Source organism: Chiloscyllium plagiosum, unplaced genomic scaffold, assembly GCF_037043375.1.
Source record: "Chiloscyllium plagiosum isolate Xiang-an unplaced genomic scaffold, Cpla_swu_hap1 HiC_scaffold_30, whole genome shotgun sequence".
Lineage (NCBI taxonomy): Eukaryota > Metazoa > Chordata > Chondrichthyes > Orectolobiformes > Hemiscylliidae > Chiloscyllium > Chiloscyllium plagiosum.
Genome location: NW_028270168.1, coordinates 60682802 through 60708517, shown reverse-complemented (window position 1 = coordinate 60708517; position 25716 = coordinate 60682802). Strand labels below are relative to the sequence as shown.

General features: G+C 46.5%; 1 protein-coding gene across 1 annotated transcript in view; it reads left to right on the top strand.

Moving 5' to 3' along the window:
* Positions 1-1213: 1213 nt before the first annotated feature.
* LOC148142231 (microtubule-actin cross-linking factor 1, isoforms 6/7-like) overlaps positions 1214-25716 on the top strand; it is a 38898-nt gene continuing 14395 nt past the window's right edge. The window contains exons 1-7 of the mRNA XM_087976990.1: positions 1214-1921; positions 4429-4595; positions 6984-7146; positions 8706-8860; positions 9183-9257; positions 21804-21921; positions 23186-23367. Coding sequence (XP_087833116.1) covers positions 1795-1921; positions 4429-4595; positions 6984-7146; positions 8706-8860; positions 9183-9257; positions 21804-21921; positions 23186-23367 — 987 coding nt within the window. The 5' untranslated portion in view covers positions 1214-1794. The remainder of the gene's footprint in view (positions 1922-4428; positions 4596-6983; positions 7147-8705; positions 8861-9182; positions 9258-21803; positions 21922-23185; positions 23368-25716) is intronic.

Below are 25716 nucleotides of genomic sequence, written 5' to 3'. Positions count from 1 at the left end.
TTTTTTAGGAATTCATTCCTTTGTATGTTACCATCCTAATGTGGCCAATCACTCCTAAAGAAGAAATTGAAACACCCATCGATTGGTAAAACTAAGCCACAAGATTTCATGTCTTTAAATAAAAACAATTGTTGTAATTGTAAAGGAAAATTAAACACAGCATCACTGTAGTTCATAAAGACTTCTGTTATCTCAGTTCAGTATTTCCACATCCATGTCCCACCCTACCCTCACTACAGTTCCCTTATTTTACAACATTGTAAAGGATGATTCAATTGTCCTCTGGTACTTTATTTCTCCTTTGCACTCCAGCTATTACTGGAGTTGCATATTTCATGAAGATTTTATTAGCTTTTGGCTAAGAGATATTCCTTCTGAAGTCTTATGTTTCTCCCAGTCTGCTCCCACAGTTTCTGTACAACTCCCTCTAGAGTAACTGCTGTCTTCCACAAGGCTCTTTGGGAACCACTATAGGTTTCTCTGACCTCAAAGTAAAGAAAATGCCCAGCTGCTCTTTGATGAAGTCTACACTGAACTGCTTGATCGTGTGAGCAAAGACATACAGATGTTTGATACTTCTTAAGAAAACGAACCATCTCCTCAAGACTCCACCCTGAATAAGTATTTCTGTAGGTGATATGACAGGATTTGGGATGACTCAAACAAAACTGCAAACAAATTATTTTAAAACTTTCACAGCTCTCTGCTTCTTTAAGTCACATGAATAATTCCATCTCTAATGGATGACACTTCTCTTCCTCCAGACGACCTGGACATGCTTGGAGATGGAAATCTGTTCTTTCACTGTCAATTCTACCTTTGTAACACAGGCTATTTGTTAAATATAATCAACTCAGACTTGTTTGGTTTCTTCTGGCCACATCATGATTGTAACATATCAAGGAAGCAGTTCGTGTGAAACTACAGAGAGATGCAAATCTTTTGATTAGTTGAAGGTTTACGTAAAGGGTGCCGGTTGTCATGGTTGTGGAGATGTTCGCTGACCTGGGAAGTTCATTTGCAGACATTTTTAACCCCTGTCTAGGTGACATCTTCAGGGCTTTGGAGCCTCCTGTGAAGCGCGGCTATACTGAGTCTTCTGGAATTTATTTGGGTCTGTTTCTGCTGCTTTCGATTGTTTGTAGTAGTGACTGGTATACTGAGTCTAGGTCAATGTGCTTGTTGATTGAGTCCGTGGTTGAGTGCTATGCTTCTAGGAATTCTCTGGCTATTCTCTTTCTGGCTTGTGCTGTGATTATTGTGCTGTCCCACTCGAATTTGTGGTCCCTGTCATCTGTGTGTATGACAATAGGAGCATCTGGTCATGGCATTTAGTGGCTAGTTGGTGTTCATGGAAGTGGACTGTTAGTTGTCTGCCTGTTTACCCTATATTGTGTTTTGTGCAGTCTTTGCATGGAATCCTGTAAATTACGTTAGTCGTGCACATGGTGGGTATCGGGTCCTTTTTCCCGGTGAGTTGTTGTCTGAGCATGGCTGTCAGTTTATGGGCTGTCATGAATGCGAGTGGTCGGGGAAGTCTGGCTGTTTTGATTAGTTTGTTATAACAAAAAGGTTTAATGATCCTAACATCAACAGAAATCGTCATTGAGTCATTTACAGAGGAAATTACAGATCCTAATTGACAATGAGGAATGATGAGTTTTGAAGGTGCTGACTAAGGATCTTTAGTGAAATTTCTCAAAAGTACAAGTAATATTCCAAAACATGTCACCATGAACTGAATGCTCCCCTGGGACCTGTTTCCAGCTTACTGTTGGTGATAACCTGTCACTGATGCTGTTCTTGCAGGTTTTATTGGATGAATTGATGAGAAAGAAAACAGAAATCGAGAGAAAAAAGAAACCCACTTCCCACAATCTGGACGATCACAGTCAGGTTTTTCAACAGCTTTCCTCACCTGGTAAGGGTCCTGAGAAATGCCATATTCATTCATGATCAAGGCTGGGTTTCCAAGTTTCTAATTACTTCATTGGGATGTGTACATCACTGACAATATTAAATAATGTTTTCCTCACATCCCCTAAACCTCCTGTACCTCACCCTGAACCTGGGTCCCCTTGTGGCTGACCTTTCAATTAAGGGGAACAGCTGCTCCTTATCCACTCTGCACATGCCCCTCATAACCTTATGCACCTCAATCAGATCATTCCTCAGTCTGCTTTACTCAGAAACAACCCAAGCCTATCCAACCATTCCTCATAACTTAAATGCTCTCTCCTCACAAATCTCCTGCAGCATCCTGGTGAAGCTCCTCTGCACCCCCTCCAGTGTAATCAGATCCTTGCTGTAACATAGCATCTAGAACCGTTCACAGTATTCCAGCTGTGATCTCACCATAGTTCTATACAACTCCAACATGACTTCCCTACTTTATTAATCTATGCCTCCATTGATAAAGGAAAGTGTCCCATGTGACTTTTTCACCACCTGATTAACATGCCGTTCTGCCTTCAGAGATCTTTGTGCAAACACACCAAGGTTCCTTTGTTCAACAGAACTTCCTAGTGCCATGTCATTCATTGAATACTTTCTGATCAAATTACTTCTTCTAAAGAGTATCACCTCCCACGTTTCACATCTGCCACTTAGCTGCCCATTTGACCACCCTGTTTATATCTTCTTGTAGCTCAAAACATCAACCTCATTTTAACCACCTGACCAATCTTTACGTAATCTGCAAATTTACTAATCCAACCCCCACGCAGCCAGCCATGTCATTTATATAAATAATGAATAACAGGTGACCCAGCACAGACTCCTGGACATCGGCTTCCAGCCACTAAAGCAGCCTACGGTAATCGCCCTCTGGCTCCTAACAACTGAGCCAATTGTGAATCCACTTTATCAATGACCCTGTATCCCAAGATTTGGAGATGCCGGTATTGGACTGGGGATGTAAAAGTTGAAAATCACACAACACCAGATTATAGTCCAACAGGTTTAATGGGAGGCACTAGCTTTCGGAGCGCTGCGCTCCTTCATCAGGTGGTTATGGAGAAGTGGATGGTGTCCTACAATCTTATTCTCCACAGCCACCTGATGAAGGAGCAGTGCTCCGAAAGCTAGTGCCTTCCATTAAACCTGATGGACTGTATCCCATGTGCATTTATCTACTTGATAAATTCCATGTGAGACCTTGTTAGAGGCTTTGCTGGAATTCATGTGAACTACATCAACTAACCTCATCTAGATACCTGGCCACCACTTCAGAAATCCATTCAGATTTGTTAAGTACGACCTCCCTCTGACAAAGCAGTCCTGACTATCACTGATCAAGCCTTCCCTCTCCAAGTGAAGATAGACGCTATACTTCAGAAGTTTCTCCAACAGATGCTAACTGGTCTGTAGTTCTTTGGCTTATCTCTACAATCCTTCTTAAATATAGGAACACCTTAACGTTCTCCAGTCTTCTGGCGCCTCCCCTGTGGACAGAGAGACATTAACAATACGGGTCAGTGTCCCTGTAATCTATCCCCTTGCCTCCCACAGCAGTCTGGGACACACCATCCAAACCTGATGATTTGTCCATTGTCATTTTCTTGGGTGAAGATGGATATAAAACATTGGTTCAACACTCTCCGAATGTCCTCTGGCTCCACCCACCGATTAGGAGAAAGTGAGGACTGCAGATGCTGGAAAAGCACAGCTGGTCAGGCAGCATCCAAGGAGCAGGAGAATTGACATTTTGGGCATTAGCCTTTCCTGATGAAGTGCTTATGCCCGAAACATCGATTCTCCTGCTCCTCAGATGCTGCCTGACCTGCCGTGCTTTTCCAGGACTACAGTCTCAACCCACTCACAGATGATCCTGCTAGTCCCTAATGGGCCCCACTCCACCCACATGATTACCCTCTGGTCCCTAATGGGCTCTACCCCACTCACACATTACCCTGCTGATCCCTAATGGGCCGTACTCTTGCCAGGTAATCCTTTTCCCATTGACATACTTACAGACTATCTTGGGATTTAGTCAGCCAGAGATTTCTCATATCCCCTTTTCCCTTTCCTAGTTATTTTCTTCAGCTTCACCCTGCGCGTTTTTTAATCCATGAATGCTTCTGCTGATTTATTCCCCTTGAACCTGCTAAAAGCCTCTCTTTTCCTTCTCATTTTATCCTGAATCTCTCTGGATAGCCATTGTTCTCTCGGCTTGTTACTCCTTCCCATCACCCTAGAGGGAACATGCTGGGCTGGTACTCTCTGTCAACAACACCATTACTCTGGGTTTCTCAGTGAATGCTCTGTTGACAGCACCACTCTGCTGTTGCCTTCCGTTCCCCCACCCATTCATATTCACTCAGGTGAGGAGGTCGTTGTGATTCTGTTCCATTGGAGGGGTGTTGGCGATGACACTTAACCTGCTCATGTTAAGGTGTGTTTTTGATGTGCTGTTCTGTTTTGTTCCAGGGGAGGGTCACTGTTGGAGATCTCAACCCCACCTTCCTCAAAGCACTGACTCCTCAGATGCCAGGAGCCCTTTGGTTGCCCATCTCCTGGGAAAGTGGGAGCAGTTATGGACACGAGCATTAGACAGACAGACCCGACTACAAGAGAAAGTCCAGAGACTTTATGAGGTGAGTACAGTTTACCTTGAAGCGAGGTCCAAATACAGAGCACAAGGGGGCACACCATCCCTCACAATTGTTCAGTACTTGAGGAATACTTTGGCTGATTTGTGGCCAAGTTCCAAACAGCCGGATATTTTTTTTTTAAACTGCAAATTACTGCAGATGTTGGAACCTGGACTGAAACTAAAATGTGCTGTAGGTCACAACGGGTCTGATAGCATCCATGGAGAGAGAACAAGCTAATGTTCTGAGTCTAGATGACTCCTCATCAGAGCTGGTGAAGTGTGGAGAAGCAATATTTATACTATATTTGGGGAGGTACAGTTGGAGTGCTGCGGGGTGGGGAAAGGGGGTAAATAATTCAGATTAAGTGATTGGAATATGAGAAAGACAGAACAATGGTGTGTCTAACTGCTAGACTGGAAACAGCAGCCACTTCCACTGGGGTGGGAGTTGCAGGGTGAGGTGGTGACAGAGAATGTAATAAGTAAAACTAAAAGAAAGGGAAGGAGTGGGAGTGGGCTCACAATCTGAAATGTTTTAACTCAATATTAAATCCCGAAAGCTGTGAGCTGCCTAACCTGAAATGAGACACTGTTCCTCCAGTTCGTGCTGGGATTCACTGGAACACTGCAGCACACTGAGGACAGTGGTCATGTGAGCAGGACGCTGTGTTAAAATAACCAGCTAAGGGAAGGTCAGGGTCATGTTTGTGCACAGACCGGAGGTGGTCTACAAAGCGGTCACCCAGTCTGTGTTTGTTTTCTCTGATGTAGAGTCGGCCACATTGGGTGCAGTGGATATAATCCACAAGATCGGAGGGGGTCTGGGGAAATGCTGCTTGATCCGGAAAGGCTGCTTCAGCCCTTGGGTGGTGAGCAGGGGGGGGGGGGAAGGGCAGGAGTTGCACCTTCTGCGGTTACATGGGAAGGTGCGGTGGGAAAGGGGCTGGAGTTGGTGGTTGATAAATGGAATAGGGTGTCCCAGAGGGAATGATCCCTCCGAAATGCAGCCGAGGGTCTGAGGGGAAGATGTGTTTGGTGGGGGCATTCTGCTGGAGTTGTCTGAAATGGTGGAGAATGATTCTTTGAATGTGGAGGCTGGTGGGATGGAGAGAGAAGACAAGGGGGACCTGATCATGCTGCTGTGCATGATGGGAAGGGGCAAGGGCGGAAGCACAGGTAATTGGTCAGATGCAGTCGAGGGAACTGTCAACCATAGTGGGCAGGAAACCATGGTCACGGAGAAGGAAGGCATGTCAGTAGCACTGTTCTGGAAGGTGGTAACATCCAAACAGATACAACGTTGCCAAAGAACTGGGAAAAGGGAATGGAATTCTTGAAGGATGTGGGATATGATGAGCTGTAGTGAAGATAGCTTTAGGAGTCAGTGGCTTTGCAGTGGACAGCTTAATCCCTGAAATGGAGGCTGACAGGTCAAGGAAAGGAAGGGAAGTATCAGAAATTGACAATGCAAAAGTTATAGAGGAATGGAAAGTGGAGGCAAAATGAATAAATGTGTCAAGATTCTAGGCAAGAGCATGAAGCAGCACCAAAGTAGTTGTTGATGTACAGAACCAAGAGTTGTGGGAAGGAGCCAGTATAAGACTGGAACAAGGATTGTGTCACATTCCCCATAAAGAGGCAGGACATAATGGCCAAATGACCTCCTGCTGCTCCTATTTTCTATGTTTGTATCTGGGAACTTGAGGACATTTTATATCTGGGAGGACTACATGAATGAGCCAGCTGCTTTAGCTCAGGGTTTGGACTCAGGGGCTGCTAGAGTCACTCCACAGGATCAGTGCAGATCCTCAGATAGCATTTTCCAAGAGTTGGTCACTCCATAGGCAGCCACTGCTCAGTAACCAAGTTTCTGATTTATTCTTTATACTGAAGGAGGACATTGTGGAAGGCTCCTCCAAACAAGCAGTCTTGTAATCCGGTGAATGTTCACTGCAGCCTCTCTAAGGTAATAACGTCTTTCCTGAGAGAAGGAGACCAAATTGGCTCATAGTATTCCAGGCCTGGTCTAAGCAAGCTCCTGTACAATTGAAACAATACTCCATTCCTCCTGTACTGAAAGCCTCTTGCTATAAAAGCCAACATTCATTCATCTTTCTCATAACTTGTTGCACCTGCACGCTCACATTCAGTGACTTACCAATAAGGACACCTATGACTCTTAGCACATTTACACTTTCCAACCCCTCAATAGTTAGGAAATACTCTGACCTTCTGACCATGAGTGTGTTTAACCCATATCTGCTGACAGCAGATTTAAGGTGCTGAATGGTCCACTCTTGTTTGATTTTAATTGTTTTATGTATAAAAGAAATAAGAAAACAGATGAATAAATCAGTAAGGAGTCATTGATCTATGTTGCAAATTTCAGCTCCAAGCTCTGGAGACCTTCAGCTTTAACACATGGAGGAAGCAATACTTGCAGTGGATTAGCAGCAAGAAATTCCGAATGCTGGACATTTTCCGATATATTGACAAGGATCAAGATGGACGAATCAGTCAGCAGGAGTTTACACAGAGTGTTCTTGACTCCAGTGAGTTTACAATCTGGCTATTTCTATGTGTCACAGAAATATCAGTTCAAAAGTTTAAATCAGAATTAAATCAAAATTGTTCCAATACAGAAAGAGGCCATTCAGTCTGTGATGTCTGTACTGGCTCTCTGACCAATTTAATTATGTGCCAATCTCCTGCATTTTCCAAATAATTTTGTACGTTGATTCTAATCAAGTAATTATCCAATGTCCCTTTTGAATGCCTCAATTGATCCTGCCACCACCACCACATTTCCAAGCAGCATATTCCGAAGCTTTCTACCTCATCATTTTGCTTCTTTTGTAAATTACTTTAAGGCTGTGACCTCTAACTCTTAATCCTTTACATGTGGTGGTTGTGACTCTGACCAGGATGGGGTAGGGTGGCTGAGGGGAGTTGTTAATTTTATTGAATCCCTAAATGTGGAAACAGGCCATTCGGCCCAACAAGTTCGCACCAACCCTCCGAAGAGAATCCCACCCAGTCCCATTCCTCTAACCTATTACTCTACATTTCCCCTGACTAATGAACCTAACCTACACATCCCTGAACACTACGGGCAATTTAGTATGACCAATCCACCTGACCTGCACATCTCTGGACTGTGGGAGGAAACTGGAGCATCCGGAGGAAACCCACGCAGACACGGGGAGAATGTGCAAACTCCACACAGACAGTTGCCCGAGATGGGAATTGAACCCGGGTCTCTGGCACTGTGAGGTAGCAGCGCTAACCACTGAGCCACCGCGCCACCCTATTACTCCCAAAGTGTCAGTGCCTGATTGAATCCTCAGGCACTGAAGATCCTCAGTTCAGGTAGCCGGGCAGTTAGACCCAGGTCTTTGATTGAGTTGGCAGTAGAGTAGACTGAGACAGTGAGAGACAGAGCAAGTGAGAGGAATTTCTCTCACACCAGCTTTCTTTTAACTCCCAACAGCTTCCATGTCTGTGGCAAGACAGAAATTACAGTCCAGAACCTGTTGCTTGGCAGTGGCAGCATCGATCCTATAATTTCTTCCGAAACTTTGTTTGTTAAGACATTAAGGCCATAAATACAATTTTATCTTTTTTTTTAAAGCTTCCTTTGATTTTCAGTCTTTTCATGTCCAAGACATCACATGATAAATGTTCCTGAAGTTGCATTTTATATTCCAGTTTCTCATAGTCCATATAGAAATATATAACAAGTGACATTACTATTATGACACCCCTCATTCTTGGCTCTGCTGCTTGGCAGTTTTGAACTTTCATTCTTATTAAGTATTCATTTATATTATCATTTAATGCTTATGAATTATATTTTTCCCTGCGATCCATTGTAAATTCTCTGAAATTCACTCACCCACCCATCAGGTCCCAGATAGAAACTGTAATGGGGGTCCATGCTTGTGAGAAATTTGAACAATCTGACTAAGCTGAAAAGGAACAATGTGCAGGGTCACAGGAGGATAAGAGTTCGTAAGATGGACTGAATGGCTTTCTCCTGGGCTTTAACTGTTCTCTGGTTCTGTGGAAAGAAATGGCATGATCCTAAACATCTGTCCCTGCACTTGGCCAGAATTCCCCACGAGCTCCGTGGAGATGGAGGCAGTTGCTGCCATTTTTGACCTGAATGGTGATGGATTCATTGATTACTACGAGTTTGCTAATGCACTACACCCGAGCAGAGACCACCATCGGAGAACTGAGGATGAAGACAGGATTGAAGATGAGGTGAGAGACAATGTTCACTTGTCAGTATCTGCGACCTTAGAAACAGCAATAAGCCTTTTATTAGGCTGTCCTTTAGATTCCTTTCTACTGCCTTTTCTGGGATAGGCCTTTCCCTTAGGCCTCTCACTGAACATAAAAGCCTTCTTTATTCCCTTCCCAGAGCTCAACCATACTCACAGCCATCCCCACCAGCTCAGATGATTGTGCCCTGGAGTCCTCCCGGAACTTCAATCCCAGGTCTTTCCCTGACTACAGCCTGTCTCTCTCTCTCTCTCTCTCTCAGTATGCTCCATTATTCAGTGCTGAGTCATCTGTCTTGCAGGTTTGCCGCCAGGTTGCTGAATGTAACTGTGCCCTGCGATTCCAGGTGGAACAGATCAGTGCAAACAGATACCGGGTAGGTACTGCTTTCTCCTGGCTCTGTGTACCATTTTATATTGTTTATGAGCTGATTGTAATACTCAACAAATCAGGTCCCAGAGTGAGAATGGGATTAATAGAGGTGAAGAGATTCTTCACAAGTGAAGATTGAGGGTAGGTGGGAATGTGGATTTGCAGTGATGATCAAACCAGTGATGATCATGTTGAATGGAACAGCAGGGGTTGAGGGGATGAATGGTCAACTCCTGGTTTATTGTTCATTCATTTATAAGTTTTATTTTTTCTTATTGTTTATGATAGTGGTCAGGCACAGAATCTTCACAAGAGGCTCTACTTCACCAAAATAACAAATTTATTGGGCAAAAAGGGTGAAAGTAAAACTATGGGCTGATTCTTACATTAAATTTTGGCAAATTTAATTTAATTTGGCTATTACGAGGGGGCATAGCTTTAAATTAAGGGGTGGTAGGTATAGGACAGATGTTAGGGGTAGGTTCTTTACTCAGCGAGTCGTGAGTTCATGGAATGCCCTGCTAGTAGCAGTGGTGGACTCTCCCTCTTTATGGGCATTTAAGCGGGCATTGGATAGGCATATGGAGGATAGAGGACTAGTGTAGGTTAGGTGGGCTTGGATCGGCGCAACATCGAGGGCCGAAGGGCCTGTACTGCGCTGTATTCTTCTATGTTCTATGTTCTAAAGTGCAAGTTGAGTTGAGTTTCTCAGAGGATTTTCACTATGAGTTCAAGTAGTTCCAGTACATTTTCTTGCTGTATCCGATCAAACTCACCTCAAACTCTCTCCTCCCCGTGTCCCCAAAAGGTCATACAGTTTACCTGTCCGTAGCCACATCCAGTTATAGACAGCCTCTTCGTCAGCAATACTCTGTCCCAATGCCAACCAGATACTGGTACATGTGTAGGTAGACATACAGAAGGCACATATAGAGATATTTGGGCATGATCTAATTGTCATTACAGAAACTGGGCAGCAATAGGCAATAGACAGTAGGTGCAGGAGTAGGCCATTCAGCTCTTCGAGCCTGCACCACCATTCAATATGATCATGGCTGATCATTCCTAATCAGTATCCTGTTCCTGCCTTATCTCCATAACCCTTGATTCCACTATCTTTGAGAGCTCTATCCAACTCTTTCTTAAATGAATCCAGAGACTGGGCCTCCACTGCCCTCTGGGGCAGAGCATTCCACACAGCCACCACTCTCTGGGTGAAGAAGTTTCTCCTCATCTCTGTCCTAAATGGTCTACCCCGTATTTTTAAGCTGTGTCCTCTGGTTCGGGACTCACCCATCAGCGGAAACATGTTTCCTGTCTCCAGAGTGTCCAATCCTTTCATAATCTTATACGTCTCAATCAGATCCCCTCTCAGTCTTCTAAACTCAAAGGTATACAAGCCCAGTCGCTTCAGTCTTTCAGTGTAAGGTAATCCCGCCATTCCAGGAATTGACCTCGTGAACCTATGCTGCACTCCCTCAATAGCCAGAATGTCTTTCCTCAAATTTGGAGACCAGAACTGCACACAGTATTCCAGGTGTGGTCTCACCAGGGCCCTGTACAGCTGCAGAAGCACCTCTTTGCTTCTATACTCAATTCCTCTTGTAATGAAGGCCAGCATGCTATTAGCCTTCTTCACTACCTGCTGTACCTGTATGCTTGCCTTCATTGACTGGTGTACAAGAACACCCAGATCTCTCTGTACTGCCCCTTTACCTAAATTGATTCCATTGAGGTAGTAGTCTGCCTTCCTGTTCTTGCCACCAAATTGGATAACCATACATTTATCCACATTAAACTGCATCTGCCATGCATCTGCCCACTCATCTAACTTGTCCAGGTCACCCTGTAATCTCCTAACATCCTCATCACATTTCACCCTGCCACCCAGCTTAGTATCATCAGCAAATTTGCTAATGTTATTGCTGATACCATCTTCTATATCATTAACATATATTGTAAAAAGCTGTGGTCCCAGCACGGATCCCTGCAGTACCCTACTGGTCACTGCCTGCCATTCCGAAATGGAGCCGTTTATCACTACCCTTTGTTTCCTATCAGCCAACCAATTTTCAATCCAATCTAGTACTTTGCCCCCCAAAAAATGCGCCGTAATTTTACTCACTAACCTCCTGTGTGGGACTTTATCAAAAGCTTTCTGAAAGTCCAGGTACACTACATCCACTGGATCTCCCTCGTCCATCTTCAGAGTTACATCCTCAAAAAATTCCAGAAGATTAGTCAAGCATGATTTCCCCTTCATAAATCCATGCTGACTCTGTCCTATCCTGTTACTACTATCCAGATGTGCCGTAATTTCATCCTTTATAATAGACTCCAGCATCTTTCCCACCACTGAGGTCAGACTAACTGGTCTATAATTTCCTGCTTTCTCTCTCCCACCTTTCTTAAAAAGTGGTATAATATCAGCCACCCTCCAATCCTCAGGAACCGACCCCGAATCTCTCAAACTCTGGAAAATAATCACCAACGCATCCACGATTTCTCGAGCCACCTCCTTCAGTACCCTGGGATGCAGACCATCAGGCCCCGGAGACTTATCAACCTTCAGACCTAACAGTCTCTCCAACACCAAATCCTGGCAAATATAAATTCCCTTCAGTTCAGGTCCTTCAGCCACTGTTACCTCAGGGAGATTGCTTGTGTCTTCCCCAGTGAACACAGATCTGAAGTACCCATTTAATTCCTCTGCCATTTCTTTGTTCCCCGTAATATATTCCCCTGTTTCTGTCTTCAAGGGCCCAATTTTAGTCCTAACCATTTTTTTGCCTTTCACATACCTAAAAAAACTTTTACTATCCTCCTTTATATTTTTGGCCAGTTTACCTTCGTACCTCATTTTTCCTCTGCGTATTTCCTTCTTAGTAATCCTTTGTTGCTCTTTAAAAGCTTCCCAGTCCTCCATTTTCCCACTTATCTTAGCTATGTTATACTTTTTCTCTTTTAACTTTATATGTTTCTTAACTTCCCTCATCAGCCACGGCCGCCCATGCCTCCTCCTGGGATCTTTCTTCCTTTTTGGAATGAACTGATCCTGCAACTTCTGTATTATACACAGAAATATCCGCCATTGTTCCTCCACGGTCCTCCCTGCTAAGGTATTGCACCATTGAACTTTGGCCAGCTCCTCCCTCATAGCTCCATAGTTCCCTTTATTCAACAGAAATACTGTCACTTCCGACTGTACCCTCTCCCTCTCAAATTGCAGATTGAAGCTTATTGTATTATGGTCACTACTTCCCAATGGCTCCTTCACTTCGAGGTCTCTGATCAAATCCGGTTCGTTACACAATATCAGATCCAGAATTGCCTTCTCCCTGGTCGGCTCCAGCACCAGCTGCTCTAAGAATCCATCTCTGAGGCACTCCACAAAGTCTCTTTCTTGTGGCCCCATACCATCCTGATTCTCCCAGTCTACCTGCATGTTAAAATCCCCCATAACAACTGTAGTGACATCTTTGCGACAGGCCAATTTCAGCTCCTGATTCAACTTGCATCCGACATCCAGACTACTGTTTGGAGACCTGTAGATAACTCCCAAGAGGGTCTTTTTACCCTTAGTATTTCGCAGCTCTATCCACACTGACTCTACATCTCCTGACTCTAGGTCCCCCCGCGCAAGGGACTGAATATCCTCCCTTACCAACAAAGCCACCCCACCCCCTCTGCCCGTCAGTCTGTCCTTACGATAGCACGTGTAGCCTTGAATATTCATTTCCCAGGCCCTGTCCACTTGAAGCCACGTCTCAGTTATCTCCACAGTATCGTATCTGCCAATTTCCAAAAGAGCCTCAAGCTCACCCATCTTATTTCTAATGCTTGGTGCATTCATGTATAGTATTTTTAATTTGTTACTGTCCTCACCCTTCCCATCAACTCCTATTTCACTCAACTTTACAGCATGATCCCTTTCCGAGTTTTCTGCCTCGTTGATACAGTTGTCTTTCTTGACTTCTCTTGTTCTAACTTTCCCTTCAATTTCCTTTTTAAACATCCAGTTTGTCCCCTCCTCCCCGCTACTTAGTTTAAATGTAGCGGTGCTGCAGTAGAAAACCTGCCTGCCAGAATGCTGGTCCCAGTACAAGGACTGAGAACTGAATATTTAAGAGGGTCTGACATTTAGAATGGACAGACAAGGAGGAAAAGGAGGTGGATTTGCACTTATGGTTAGGGATGGGGATCAGTTCATTAATGATGAGGGTTTCAGATCAGAAGAACAATGTGTGGAATCTGTTTGGGTGAACTCAGCAGCAGCAAGGGGCATTGGACATTGATTGGAGTTATTTTTAGGCCACTAAACAGTGGTGGAAGTGTGGGGCCTGGTATTAACCTAGAGACAGGAGAAGCATGTAGCATAGTCCACACAGTTATCCTGGGTAACTTCAATCTGCAAATAGATAGAGTAAATTGACTGAGCACTAACGCAGTAAAGCACACGTTTCTGCAATGGTTTATACACAGTTTGAGAGAAGTGTGTTGAGAAGCCAACTGAAGGTCATGCTTATTTAAACAGCTCATTAACAAACTTGTAAAAAAACTTTTAGGGATGAGTGATCACAGTATGATCGAGAGTAGCTCAAAATCAACCACATTGCTGTGGTCTGGAGTCACATATTGGCCAGACTGGGTAAGGACATCAGATTTCCTTTCCTAAGGAAACTAGTGAACCAGATGGAGCTTTTGTAACAATTGGCAATGTTTTCATGGTCATCATTTAGATTCTTAATTCCATATTTTCTTTATTAAATGCAAATTCTATCATCTTTAATAGCAGGATTCAAAATCCAACATTATCTGGGTCTCTGGACTATTGGTCTAGTGAAAAAGGCAAAAGTGAGGACTGCAGATGCTGGAAACCAGAGTCTAGATTAGAGTGGTGCTGGCAAAGCACAGCAGGTCAGGCTGCATCCAAGGAGCAGGAAAATCAACGTTTCGGGCAAAAGTCCTTCATCAGGACTGAAGACAGGGAGCCTCCAGGGTGGAGAGATAAATGGGAGGGGGGTGGGGGTGGGGAGAAGGTAGCAAAGAGTATAATAGATGAATGGGGTTGGGGATGGGGGTGATAGGTCGAAGATGAGGATGGAGCGGATGGGTGGGAAGGGAGATTGGCAGGTAGGACAGGTGATGGGGATGGTGCTGAGCTGGAAGGTTGGAACTGAGGTGAGGTGGGGGGAGTGGAAATGAGGAAACTGGTGAAGTCCACATTGATGCCCTGGGGTTGAAGTGTTCCGTGGCAGAAGATGAGGCGTTCTTCCTCCAGGCGTCGGGTGGTGAGGGAGCGGCAGTGGAGGAGGCTCCACTGGTTGGAGTCTACCTGACACATAGGAAGATGGTCGTGGTTGTTGGAGGTCAGTCATCTCAGCTGCAGGACACCTCTACAGGAGTTCCTCAGGGTAGTGTCTGAGGCCCAATCATCTTCAGCTGCTTTATCAAGATCATAGGACACAGGCATTGCTGACTGGCCATCCCTAGTTGACCTTGAGAAGGTGGGGGTGAGTGCCTTTTTGAGCCACTGCAGTCCACGTGCTGTGGATTGACCCACAATGCCCTGAGAGCAGGAATTCCAAGATTTTGACTCAGCGACAGTGAAGGAATGGCAATATATTTCCAAATCAGGAAGGTGGGTGGCTTGGAGGGGCACTTGCAGGGGGTGGTGTTCCCATGTACCTGCTGCCCTAGTCCTTCCAGTTGGAAGTGGTCGTGGGGTTGGAAGGTGCTGTCTGAGGATCTTTGGTGAATTTCTTCAGTGCATCTTGTAGATAGTACACACTGCTGCAACTGAGGGAGTTAGAGGGAATGGATTCTTGTGGATGTGGTTCCAAGTAAGTGGATTCTTTGTTCTGGATGGTGTCAAGCTTCTTGAGTGTTGTTGGAGCAGCCCCCATCCAGGCAAGTGGGGAATATTCCATCACACTCCTGACACATGCCTTGTAAATGGTGGACAGGCTCTGGGGAGTCAGGTGGTGAGTTACTCGCTGCAGTATTCCCAGCCTCTGACCTGCTGTTGTAGCCACTGTGTTTATGAGGTGAGTCCAGTTGAGTTTCTAGTCAATGGTAACTCCCAGGATGTTGATAGTAGGGGATTCGGTGATGGTAATACCGTTGAATGTCAAGTGGTGGTGGTTAGATTGTCTCTCATTCATGGTGGTCATTGCCTGGCAGTTATGTGGTGCAAATTCTACTTGTCACTTATCAACCCAAGACTGGATATTGTCCAAATTTTGTTGCATTTTAAAGGCAACAAAGAATAGGCAATAAATGCTGCTCTCGGCAGTGATGCCCAGACGCTATGAATGAATGAAAATTTGAACATGGACTGTTTCAGTATCTGAGGAGTTGCGAATGATGCTGAACATTGTGCAATCATCAGCGAGCATCCCCACTTCTGACCTTCTGATGAAGGGAAGGTCATTGATGAAGCAGCTGAAGATGGTTGGACCTAGGACACCATGCTGAGGGACTTCTGCAGAGGTGTCCTGGAGCTGAGATGACTGACCTCCTAGAACCATAACCATCTTCCTATGTGTCAGGTAGACTCCAACCCGTGGAGAGTTTGTCCCCTGATACCCACTGAGTCCAGTTTTGCCAGGGCTCCTTGATACCACACACAGACAAATTCAGCCTTGATGTTAAGGGCTGTCCCTCTCCCCGCCCCTATGGAATCCAGCTCTTCTGTCCATGTTTGACCCAAGGCTGTAATGAGGTCAGGAGGTGAGTGGCCCTGGGGTTACCCAAACTGGGCAGGTCACTGAGCAGGTTATTGCTGAGCAGGTGCTGCTTGATTGCTCTGTTACTGACACCGTCCATCACGTTACTGATTGTGCACTTTATAAACGTCCCCTTGGTTGTTCAAAAGAGATGAAAAATGTGTTGCTGGAAAAGCGCAGCAGGTCAGACAGCATCCAAGGAGCAGGAGAATCAACGTTTCGGGCATAAGCCCTTCTTCAGGAATGAGGAAAGTGTGTCCAGCAGGCTAAGATAAAAGGTAGGGAGGAGGGACTTGGGGGAGGGGCGTTGGAAATGCGATAGGTGGAGGGAGGTCAAGGTGAGGGTGATAGGCCAGAGAGGGGATGGGGGCGGAGAGGTCGGGAAGAAGATCGCAGGTCAAGAAGGCGGTGCTGAGTCCGAGGGTTGGGACTGAGAAAAGGTGGGGGGAGGGGAAATGAGGAAGGTGGAGAAATCTGAGTTCATCCCTTGTAGTTGGAGGGTTCCTAGGCGGAAGATGAGGCGCTCTTCCTCCAGCCGTCATGTTGCCATGGTCTGGCGATGGAGGAGGCCAAGGACCTGCATGTCCTTGGCGGAGTGGAAGGGGGAGTTTAAGTGTTCAGCCACAGGGCGGTTGGGTTGGTTGGTCCGGGTGTCCCAGAGGTGTTCTCTGAAACGTTCTGCAAGTAGGCGGCCTGTCTCCCCAATGTAGAGGAGACCACATCGGGTGCAGCGGATGCAGTAAATGATGTGTGTGGAGGTGCAGGTGAATTTGTGACGGATATGGAAGTATCCCTTGAGGCCTTGGAGGGATGTAAGGGGGGAGGTGTGGGCGCAAAGTTTGCATTTCTTGCAGTTGCAGGGGAAGGTGCCGGGAATGGAGGTTGGGTTGGTGGGGGGTGTGGACCTGACGAGAGAGTCACGGAGGGAGTGGTCTTTCCGGAACGCTGACAGGGGAGGGGAGGGAAATATATCCCTGGTGATGAGGTCTGCAAGAAATGCAAAACATGCGCCCATACCTCCCCCCTCACTTCCCTCCAAGGCCTCAAGGGATCCTTCCATATCCGTCAGAAATTCACCTGCACCTCCACACACATCATTTACTGCATCCGCTGCACCCGATGTGGTCTCCTCTACATTGGGGAGACAGACCGCCTACTTGCAGGACGTTTCAGAGAACACCTCTGGGACACCCGCACCAACCAACCCAACCGTCCCGTGGCTGAATACTTTAATTTCTCCTCCCACTCCGCCAAGGACATGCAGGTCCTTGGCCTCCTCCATCGCCATCCTAACCTCCCCACCTTATTAAACGCTTTAATCAACTCAAACACCTTGACGAGATCACCGTTACCTTTTTAAACTTGAGGGAGTTCATTCCGATTGCATAAGCACTGCCTTGGAAGTTCACTTTGTTCAGTCCCGAGATGATGCTGTGGAGTTGGTGGGGTATTTGCTTGCAGGCAATGTGTTGGGTGCACAGTGCAGGTCCAAACATTGTTACACAAGATAGCAGCGACTAAAGCTTGGTACAACTAGCAGGTAACACCCACCCAGTTTTGTCTGTGATCTTATTCAGGTTAGTCTGTCAGTTTGCATTAATTGGTGGAATTGAGCTCATCCTTCCAGCAGTCCCAGGATTGAAGACTCACTCCAGGGTCTGAATGGACAAAGAGAAATGTACCCCACCAAAAGTAACAGAACACGAGTGTTTTGTGAGGCCATTGTGTGTGAATCGCACCAGAGACAGTTCATGTCGATGGAGTTGTGAACCTTGCCTTGTGAGAGGTGGTTCAACTTTGGCTAATGTTGTTGATCTATAAGGTAAAAGAGGTGGAGGAGTTGCATTACTAATCAGGGAGAATGTTATATCTGCACTCAGAGAGGACATACGGCAGGGCTCATCCACTGAGGCAGTATGCATACAGCTCAAAATAAGATGGTTGTAATCACTCTGATAGCATTACACTACAGACCCCCCCCCACCCCCCAACAGCCACGAAGACATTGAGGAACAAATATATCAGCAGATTATGGAAAGATGCAATAACAATAGGGTTGTCATAGTGAGTGACTTTAACTTCTGTAATATTGACTGGGACCCCCCCCTCTTAGAGCAAGAGGCTTAGTCGGGGAAAAATTTGTTAAATGTATCCAAGAGGGTTTCTTGAAACAGTATGTGGACAGTCCCTCGGCACCTTGTATTGGTTAATGAACCTGGCCAGGTGACTGACCTCTCAATGGGACGGCATTTTGGAAACAGTGATCACACCTTCTTAAGGTTGAAGACAGCTACGAATAAGGATAAGTCAGGACCTTATGGGAAGGCACAAAACTAGGGGAGGGCAAATTACGTCAGTATGCCTTCTTAACAACCCTGTCAATCTGGGTGGCAACTTTCAGTGATCTGTGTACCTGGACACCGAGATCTCTCTGCTCATCTACACGACCAAGACTCTTACCATTAGCCCAGTACTTTGCTTTCCGGTTACTCCGACCAAAGTGAATCACCTCACACTTGTCCGCATTAAACTCCATTTGCCACTTCTCAGCCCAGCTCTGCAGCTTACCTATGTCTCTCTGTAACCTACAACATCCTTCGTCACTATCCACAACTCCACCGACCTTAGTGTCGTCTGCAAATTTACTCACCCACCCTTCTACGCCCTCATCCAGGTCATTTATAAAAATGACGAACCGCAGTGGACCCAACACCGACCCTTGCGGTACACCACTTGTAATGGACTCCAGGATGAACATTTCCCATCAACCATCACCCTCTGCCTTCTTTCAGCAAGCCAATTACTCATCCAAACTGCTATATCTCCCACAATCCCATTCCTCCGCATTTTATACAATAGCCGACTGTGGGGAACCTTATCAAACACCTTGCTGAAATCCATATACACCACATCAACCGGTTTACTCTCATCTACCTGTTTGGTCACCTTCTCAAAGAACTCAATAAGGTTTGTTAGGCATGACCTACCCTTCACAAAACCGTGCTGACTATCCCGAATCAAATTATTCTTTTCTAGATGATTATAAATCCTATCTCTTATAAACTTTTCCAACACTTTACCAATAACTGAAGTAAGGCTCACTGGTCTATAATTACCAGGGTTGTCTCTACTCTCCTTTTTAAACAGGGGAATCACATTTGCTATCCTCCAATCTTCTGGCACTATTCCTGTTGACAGTGATGATCTAAAGATCAAAGCCAAAGGCTCAGCAATCTCTTATCTGGCTTCCCGGAGGATTCAAAGTTTGTGAGAAGATTTGTAGCTCGGGTGCTCGTTGTTGTGGTTCTGTTCGCCAAGCTGGGAATTTGTGTGGCAGATGTTTCGTCCCCTGTCTCAGTGACATCCTCAGTGTTTGGGAGCCTCCTGTGAAGCGCTTTTGTGATCTTTCCTCCGGCATTTGTAGTGGTTTGAATCTGCCGCTTCCGGTTGTCAGTTCCAGCTGTCCGTTGCAGTGGTCGGTATATTGGGTCCAGGTCGATGTGCTTATTGATTGAATCTGTGGATGAGTGCCATGCCTCATGGTTCCCAGAGGATCCTAGGATAAATCCCATCGGGCCCAGAGGACGTATCTATTTTCACACTCTGCAGGATTCTCCCTAATCCTTCCTGCCAAGCCTTTTTCGTGCCCCCTCCTGGCTCTCCTCAGTCCATTTCTGAGCTCCTTCCTAGCAAGCCTGTAATCCTTTAAAGCTGTGCTCGATCCTTGCTTCCTCCACCTTACATAAACTGCCTTTTTCTTTTTGACGAGAAGCTCCTCTGTTCTCGACATCCAAAGTTCCTTAATCTTACCCCTTCTTACCTGTCACAGAGGAACAAATTCTTGCATCACTCGCAACAACTGCTCCTTAAATAGTCTCCACATGTCTAGTGTGCCCTTTCTGTGGAACAATTGCTCCCAGTCTGTACTTCCCAACTCCTGTCTGATAGCGTCATAATTTCCTTTCCCCAATTAAACATCTTCCCTCGGTAACTGCTTTCACTCTCCAAGGCTTTGGTAAATGTGAGGCAGTTGTGGTCTCTGTCCCCAAAGTGTTCTCCCACCACGAGATAATGAGGGAGAAGGTAGGATCACTCAAGGATAAAGGAGGGAAATTGTGCTTGGCAGCAGAGGATGTGAGTGAGACCCTAAATGAGTATTTCGTGTTGGTATTCACCCAGCAGAAGGATATGGAGGAGAGTGAGTTTAGTGTGGGGCATGCTAATATGCTGGAGTATTTTGAGATGAGGAAAGAAATAGCACTTAAAGAGCATTAAGGTGGATAAGTCCCCAGGGCCCGATGGTATCTACCCCAGGTTATTGAGAGGCAAGAGAAGAGATTGCTGGGACCTTGACCAAGATCTTTGTATCCTCACTAGCCAATGGAGAGGTCCCGGAGGACTGGGGATTAGCTAATGTTGTTCCTCTGTTCGAGAAGGGAAATCAGGATAATCCAGGAAACTATAGACTGGCGAGTCTCACATCGGTGGTTGGGAAGCTATTGGAGAGACTTCTTAGGGATAGGATTTACACACATTTGAAAAAGCATGGCCTAATTAGGGACAGTCAGCATGGCTTTGTGGAAGGCAGGTCCTGTCTTACTAACTTGATTGAATTTTTCATGGAGGTGACAAAGGTGATTAATGAGTATAGAGCGGTGCATGTTATCCACGTGGAATTCCAACAATGTCCCAGATTAAGATGCAAGGGATCCACTGTGACTTGGCAGTGTATATTTAGAATTGGCTTGTCCATAGAAGGCAGGGGGTAGCGGTGGAAGGGTGTTTGTCAGGCTGAGGGTCTGTGAGTAATGGCGTTCCGAAGGGATCTGTACTGGGACCTCTGCTGTTCATGATCTAGATGTAAATGACTTGGATGAAAGTGTAGATGGGTGGGTTAGTAAGTTTGCAGACGATACAAAGATCAGTGGAGTTGTGGGCAGTGCACAGGGCTGTCAAAGGATACAGTGGGATAGAGATCAGTTACAGATGTGGGCAGAGAAATGGCAGATGGAGTTTAATCTGGGTAAGTATGAGATGCTGCATTTTGGGAGATCAAATGTTAAAGAAAAGTAAACAGTTAATAGCAGGACCCTGTACAGCATTAATGTACAGAGGGATTCTGGGGTTCAAGTCCACAGCTCCCTGAGATTGGCCACACAATTAGATAGAGTGGTGAAGAAGGTGTGTGGCATGCTTGTCTTTATTGGTCGGGGCACTGAGTACAAGGGTCAGGATGTCATGTTACAGCTTTCTAAGATTTTGGTTAGGCCGTGCTTAGAGTATTGTGTTCAGTTCTGGTCACCTCATTACAGGAAGGATGTGGAGGCTTTGGAGAGGGTACAGAAGAGGTTTACCAGGGTGCTGCCTGAATTAGAGGGTGTGAGCAAATGAGAGGCTGGAAAAACTGGGCTGTTTTCTCTGGAGCAGCAGAGGCTGAGGGGAGACTTGATAGAAGTCGATAAAATAATGAGATGCAGAGACAGGGTTGACTATCAGAATCTTTTTCCCAGAGTTAAAATGTCAAAAACTAGAGAGGCATGCATTTAAGGTGAGAAGGGAAAGTCCAAAGGAGATGTGTGGGACAAGAGTTTTTATAAAAGAAATTGGCAGGGGTCTGGAACACACTACCATGGGGTGGTGGAGGCAGATACGATAGGGGCGTTTAAGGGGCTTTTAGATAAACACATGAATATGCAAGGAATGGAGGGATATGGACCGAGGGCAGGCAGAAGGGATTAGCTTAATTTAGTGTCATGTTCAGTACAACATGGCCAAACAGCCTATTCCTTAGCTGTACTGTTCTATGTTCTATCTTTTTGCAGTTTGGTGACTCTCAGCAACTGAGGATGGTGCGGATTCTCCGCAGTACGGTGATGGTGCGAGTGGGAGGGGGATGGAGTCCCCTCGATGAGTTCCTTGTGAAGAATGATCCTTGCAGAGGTTGGTGAAGGTCATAGATGTGGCCATTCTTACTAAAGATTCAAAACCATCGGTCTTTATGGAATCCTTGAATGGAAAAAAAACAAAATTGATCATGCCTGAGTTGTGAAGTCACATTAATCCAGGAGGCTCTGAGGAATATTCACTTATTTCTTATGAGCTGAGATTCTTTCCTCAAAAAACTCTGGTTTTATATTTAGTTAAAGAATGATTGAGAAAGTAAAAATCCAAACACAGCTTTCCAGAGTCCCTTGACTCTAAAGTCCTACAGCACAGAGACAGGCCCTTCACCCCAAACTGGTCAATGCCAAAAAGTCCAGCAACTTCCAAGCATGCAGGCTGCTGTCCAACAAAGCCCATTCACGTCAGTCATCACCAGTTCAATCTATGGCTTCTCATTCTCTACATTCTCTGTGGTTGACTGGCCAGCAACTGACCTCCCCTTGACTGACCAATCACATCCTGTTGCTGAAACATCTGCACTGTTCAATAATGAATCTGCAATCACCTTTCTCGACCAATTCCCGTGTGCAATTACCAAATTCTTTATTCTTTTATTTTAAAACAAGCTGCTGTTCAAAGCTCCATTCTCAACTTCAGCTCACATTCTAAATCAAAAATTCAAAAAAATTAAAGAGAAGTGATGACGGCCTGAACAAGGAGCGGTGGCATTAACCTCTCCTTGTTCAGGCTCTTGGCCAACTGCCACAAAGTGCACCTAATCAATTGTAAACTGTGCTCAATCCTCAAGCTTGCTGCTTTGATATGCAATTTTGTCTGTTGCCTCTTTGCACCTAATACTATCCCTAATTTCATTGGGAAGCCATGGTAGAACCACCTCTCTCCTGTGACGTTTGTGTCAGATAGAGTGTAATTCCTCCACATGATCTTTCCCTATCCATTACCAGTGCCTTTTAGTCAGTTTCCCCAATGCATCATTGCCAACTTCTTTTATTTAAATCCAGAAATGCTCCTCTATACTTCCAAATGTCCTACCACTCAATTCATCACCTTTCATTTTCAAGATTAAATTCCATTTGCCTCTGTTCAGCCGTCTACATTGTTTTATTGTCGAAAGCATTTCTCTCACTATCTGCAACACCATCAATTTTCACTAACCTGCAAATTTACTGCTTTAGTCTGCTATCCATACCTAGATCATTAAAATACACAACAACCAGCAGTGAGAATCTCTCTCAGGCCTCTTGTTTCATCAGGAAGAATGGGGGATTCTTTTGTTAACAGCACACCTTAATTTGAACAGTGAAAGGTCGGACCAACCTTAAAATTAAGGAGAAGTACCTGGCTCCTGACAGCTACCGAATTGGTACGGTGAAATCAGCTGGGAACCAGACACAGCCCCACTCCCAAAAAGGCTCTCCCAGCTGGAAGAACGCAAGTGTGGCCTCCATCAACTCAGCACCTAACAGCCCACTCCCACAAAAGGTACATTTCTTTATCCCAATGGCTAAACAGAGAGGGTTGGTGTTAAACCCCATGATAATGTATAAATCCATCTGCAGTAAATACATGAGAGCTTCCTGCTTGTTTGCGTAACTATAATGTTGGAGTGAAGAGGCTAACAACTGGACACTGGCTACACTCCCAATTTTAAAGCATTCTTACCAACAACCTGCATTTCTTCGGTACTTCAAGCAAAGCAATGCCTAAAATAACTGAGCAATTAAACATCAGACAATGGGGCACCAGGAGATACCTGGGCTGATGGAATGATAGCATTGCTACACAGAAACAAAAACACTGCACATGCTGGAAGAGAAAATACACAGGCAGGAGACTGCCTGCCTTGCTGTGTCCCTCTCCCTCCTGATACTGCCTGCCTTGCTGTGTCCCTCTCCCTCCTGATACTGCCTGCCTTGCTGTTGCTCTCCCTCCTGATGCTGCCTGCCTTGCTGTGTCCCTCTCCCTCCTGATGCTGCCTGCCTTGCTGTGTCCCTCTCCCTCCTGATACTGCCTGCCTTGCTGTTGCTCTCCCTCCTGATGCTGCCTGCCTTGCTGTGTCCCTCTCCCTCCTGATACTGCCTGCCTTGCTGTGTCCCTCTCCCTCCGGATACTGCCTGCCTTGCTGTGTCCCTCTCCCTCCTGATACTGCCTGCCTTGCTGTGTCCCTCTCCCTCCTGATACTGCCTGCCTTGCTGTTGCTCTCCCTCCTGATGCTGCCTGCCTTGCTGTGTCCCTCTCCCTCCTGATGCTGCCTGCCTTGCTGTGTCCCTCTCCCTCCGGATGCTGCCTGCCTTGCTGTGTTCCTCTCCCTCCTGATACTGCCTGCCTTGCTGTGTCCCTCTCCCTCCTGATACTGCCTGCCTTGCTGTGTCCCTTTCCCTCCTGATGCTGCCTGCCTTGCTGTGTTCCTCTCCCTCCTGATGCTGCCTGCCTTGCTGTGTCCCTCTCCCTCCTGATACTGCCTGCCTTGCTGTGTCCCTCTCCCTCCTGATACTGCCTGCCTTGCTGTGTCCCTCTCCCTCCTGATGCTGCCTGCCTTGCTGTGTTCCTCTCCCTCCTGTTACTGCCTGCCTTGCTGTGTTCCTCTCCCTCCTGATGCTGCCTGCCTTGCTGTGTTCCTCTCCTTCCTGATGCTGCCTGCCTTTCCGTGTTCTCCCAGCCTCCTGATACTGCCTGCCTTGCTGTCTTCCTCTCCCTCCTGATGCTGCCTGCCTTGCTGTGTTTATCTCCTTCCTAATGCTGCCTGCCTTGCTGTGTTCACCCAGCCTCCTGCTGCTGCCTGCCTTGCTGTCTTCCTCTCCTTCCTAATGCTGCCTGCCTTGCTGTGTTCACCCAGCCTCCTGATACTGCAGCCCTTGCTGTGTTCCTCTCCCTCCTGATACTGCCTGCCTTCCTCTGTCCCTTTCCCTCCTGATACTGCCTGCCTTGCTGTGTTCCTCTCCCTCCTGGTACTGCCTGCCTTGCTGTGTCCCTCTCCCTCCTGATACTGCCTGCCTTGCTGTGTTCCTCTCCCTCCTGGTACTGCCTGCCTTAGGGTGAGGGACACAGCAAGGAGGGAGAGGAACGCAGCAAGGCAGGCAGTATCAGGAGGGAGAGGAACACAGCAAGGCAGGCAGTATCAGGAGGGAGAGGGACACAGCAAGACAGGCAGCATCAGGAAGGAGAGGAACACAGCAAGGCAGGCAGCATCAGGAGGGAGAGGGACACAGCAAGGCAGGCAGCATCAGGAGGGAGAGGAAGGCAGCAAGGCAGGCAGCATCAGGAGGGAGAGGAACACAGCAAGGCAGGCAGTATCAGGAGGGAGAGGGACACAGCAAGGCAGGCAGCATCAGGAGGGAGAGGAACATAGCAAGGCAGGCAGTATCAGGAGGCAAGGGAACACAGCAAGGCAGGCAGCAACAGGAGGGAGAGGAACACAGCAAAGAAGGCAGCAGCAGGAGGGAGAGGAACACAGCAAGGCAGGCAGTATCAGGAGGCGGAGGAACACAGCAAGGCAGGCAACAGCAGGAGGGAGAGGAACACAGCAAGGCAGGCAGTATTAGGAGTGAGAGGGACACAGCAAGGCAGGCAGCATCAGGAGGGAGAGGAAGACAGCAAGGCAGGCAGCATTAGGAGGGAGATAAACACAGCAAGGCAGGCAGCATCAGGAGGGAGAGGGACACAGCAAGGCAGGCAGCATCAGGAGGGAGAGGAAGACAGCAAGGCAGGCAGCATCAGGAGGGAGAGGAAGACAGCAAGGCAGGCAGCATCAGGAGGGAGAGGAAGACAGCAAGGCAGGCAGCATCAGGAGGCTGGGTGAACCCAGAAAGGCAGGCAGCATTTGCTAGGAGA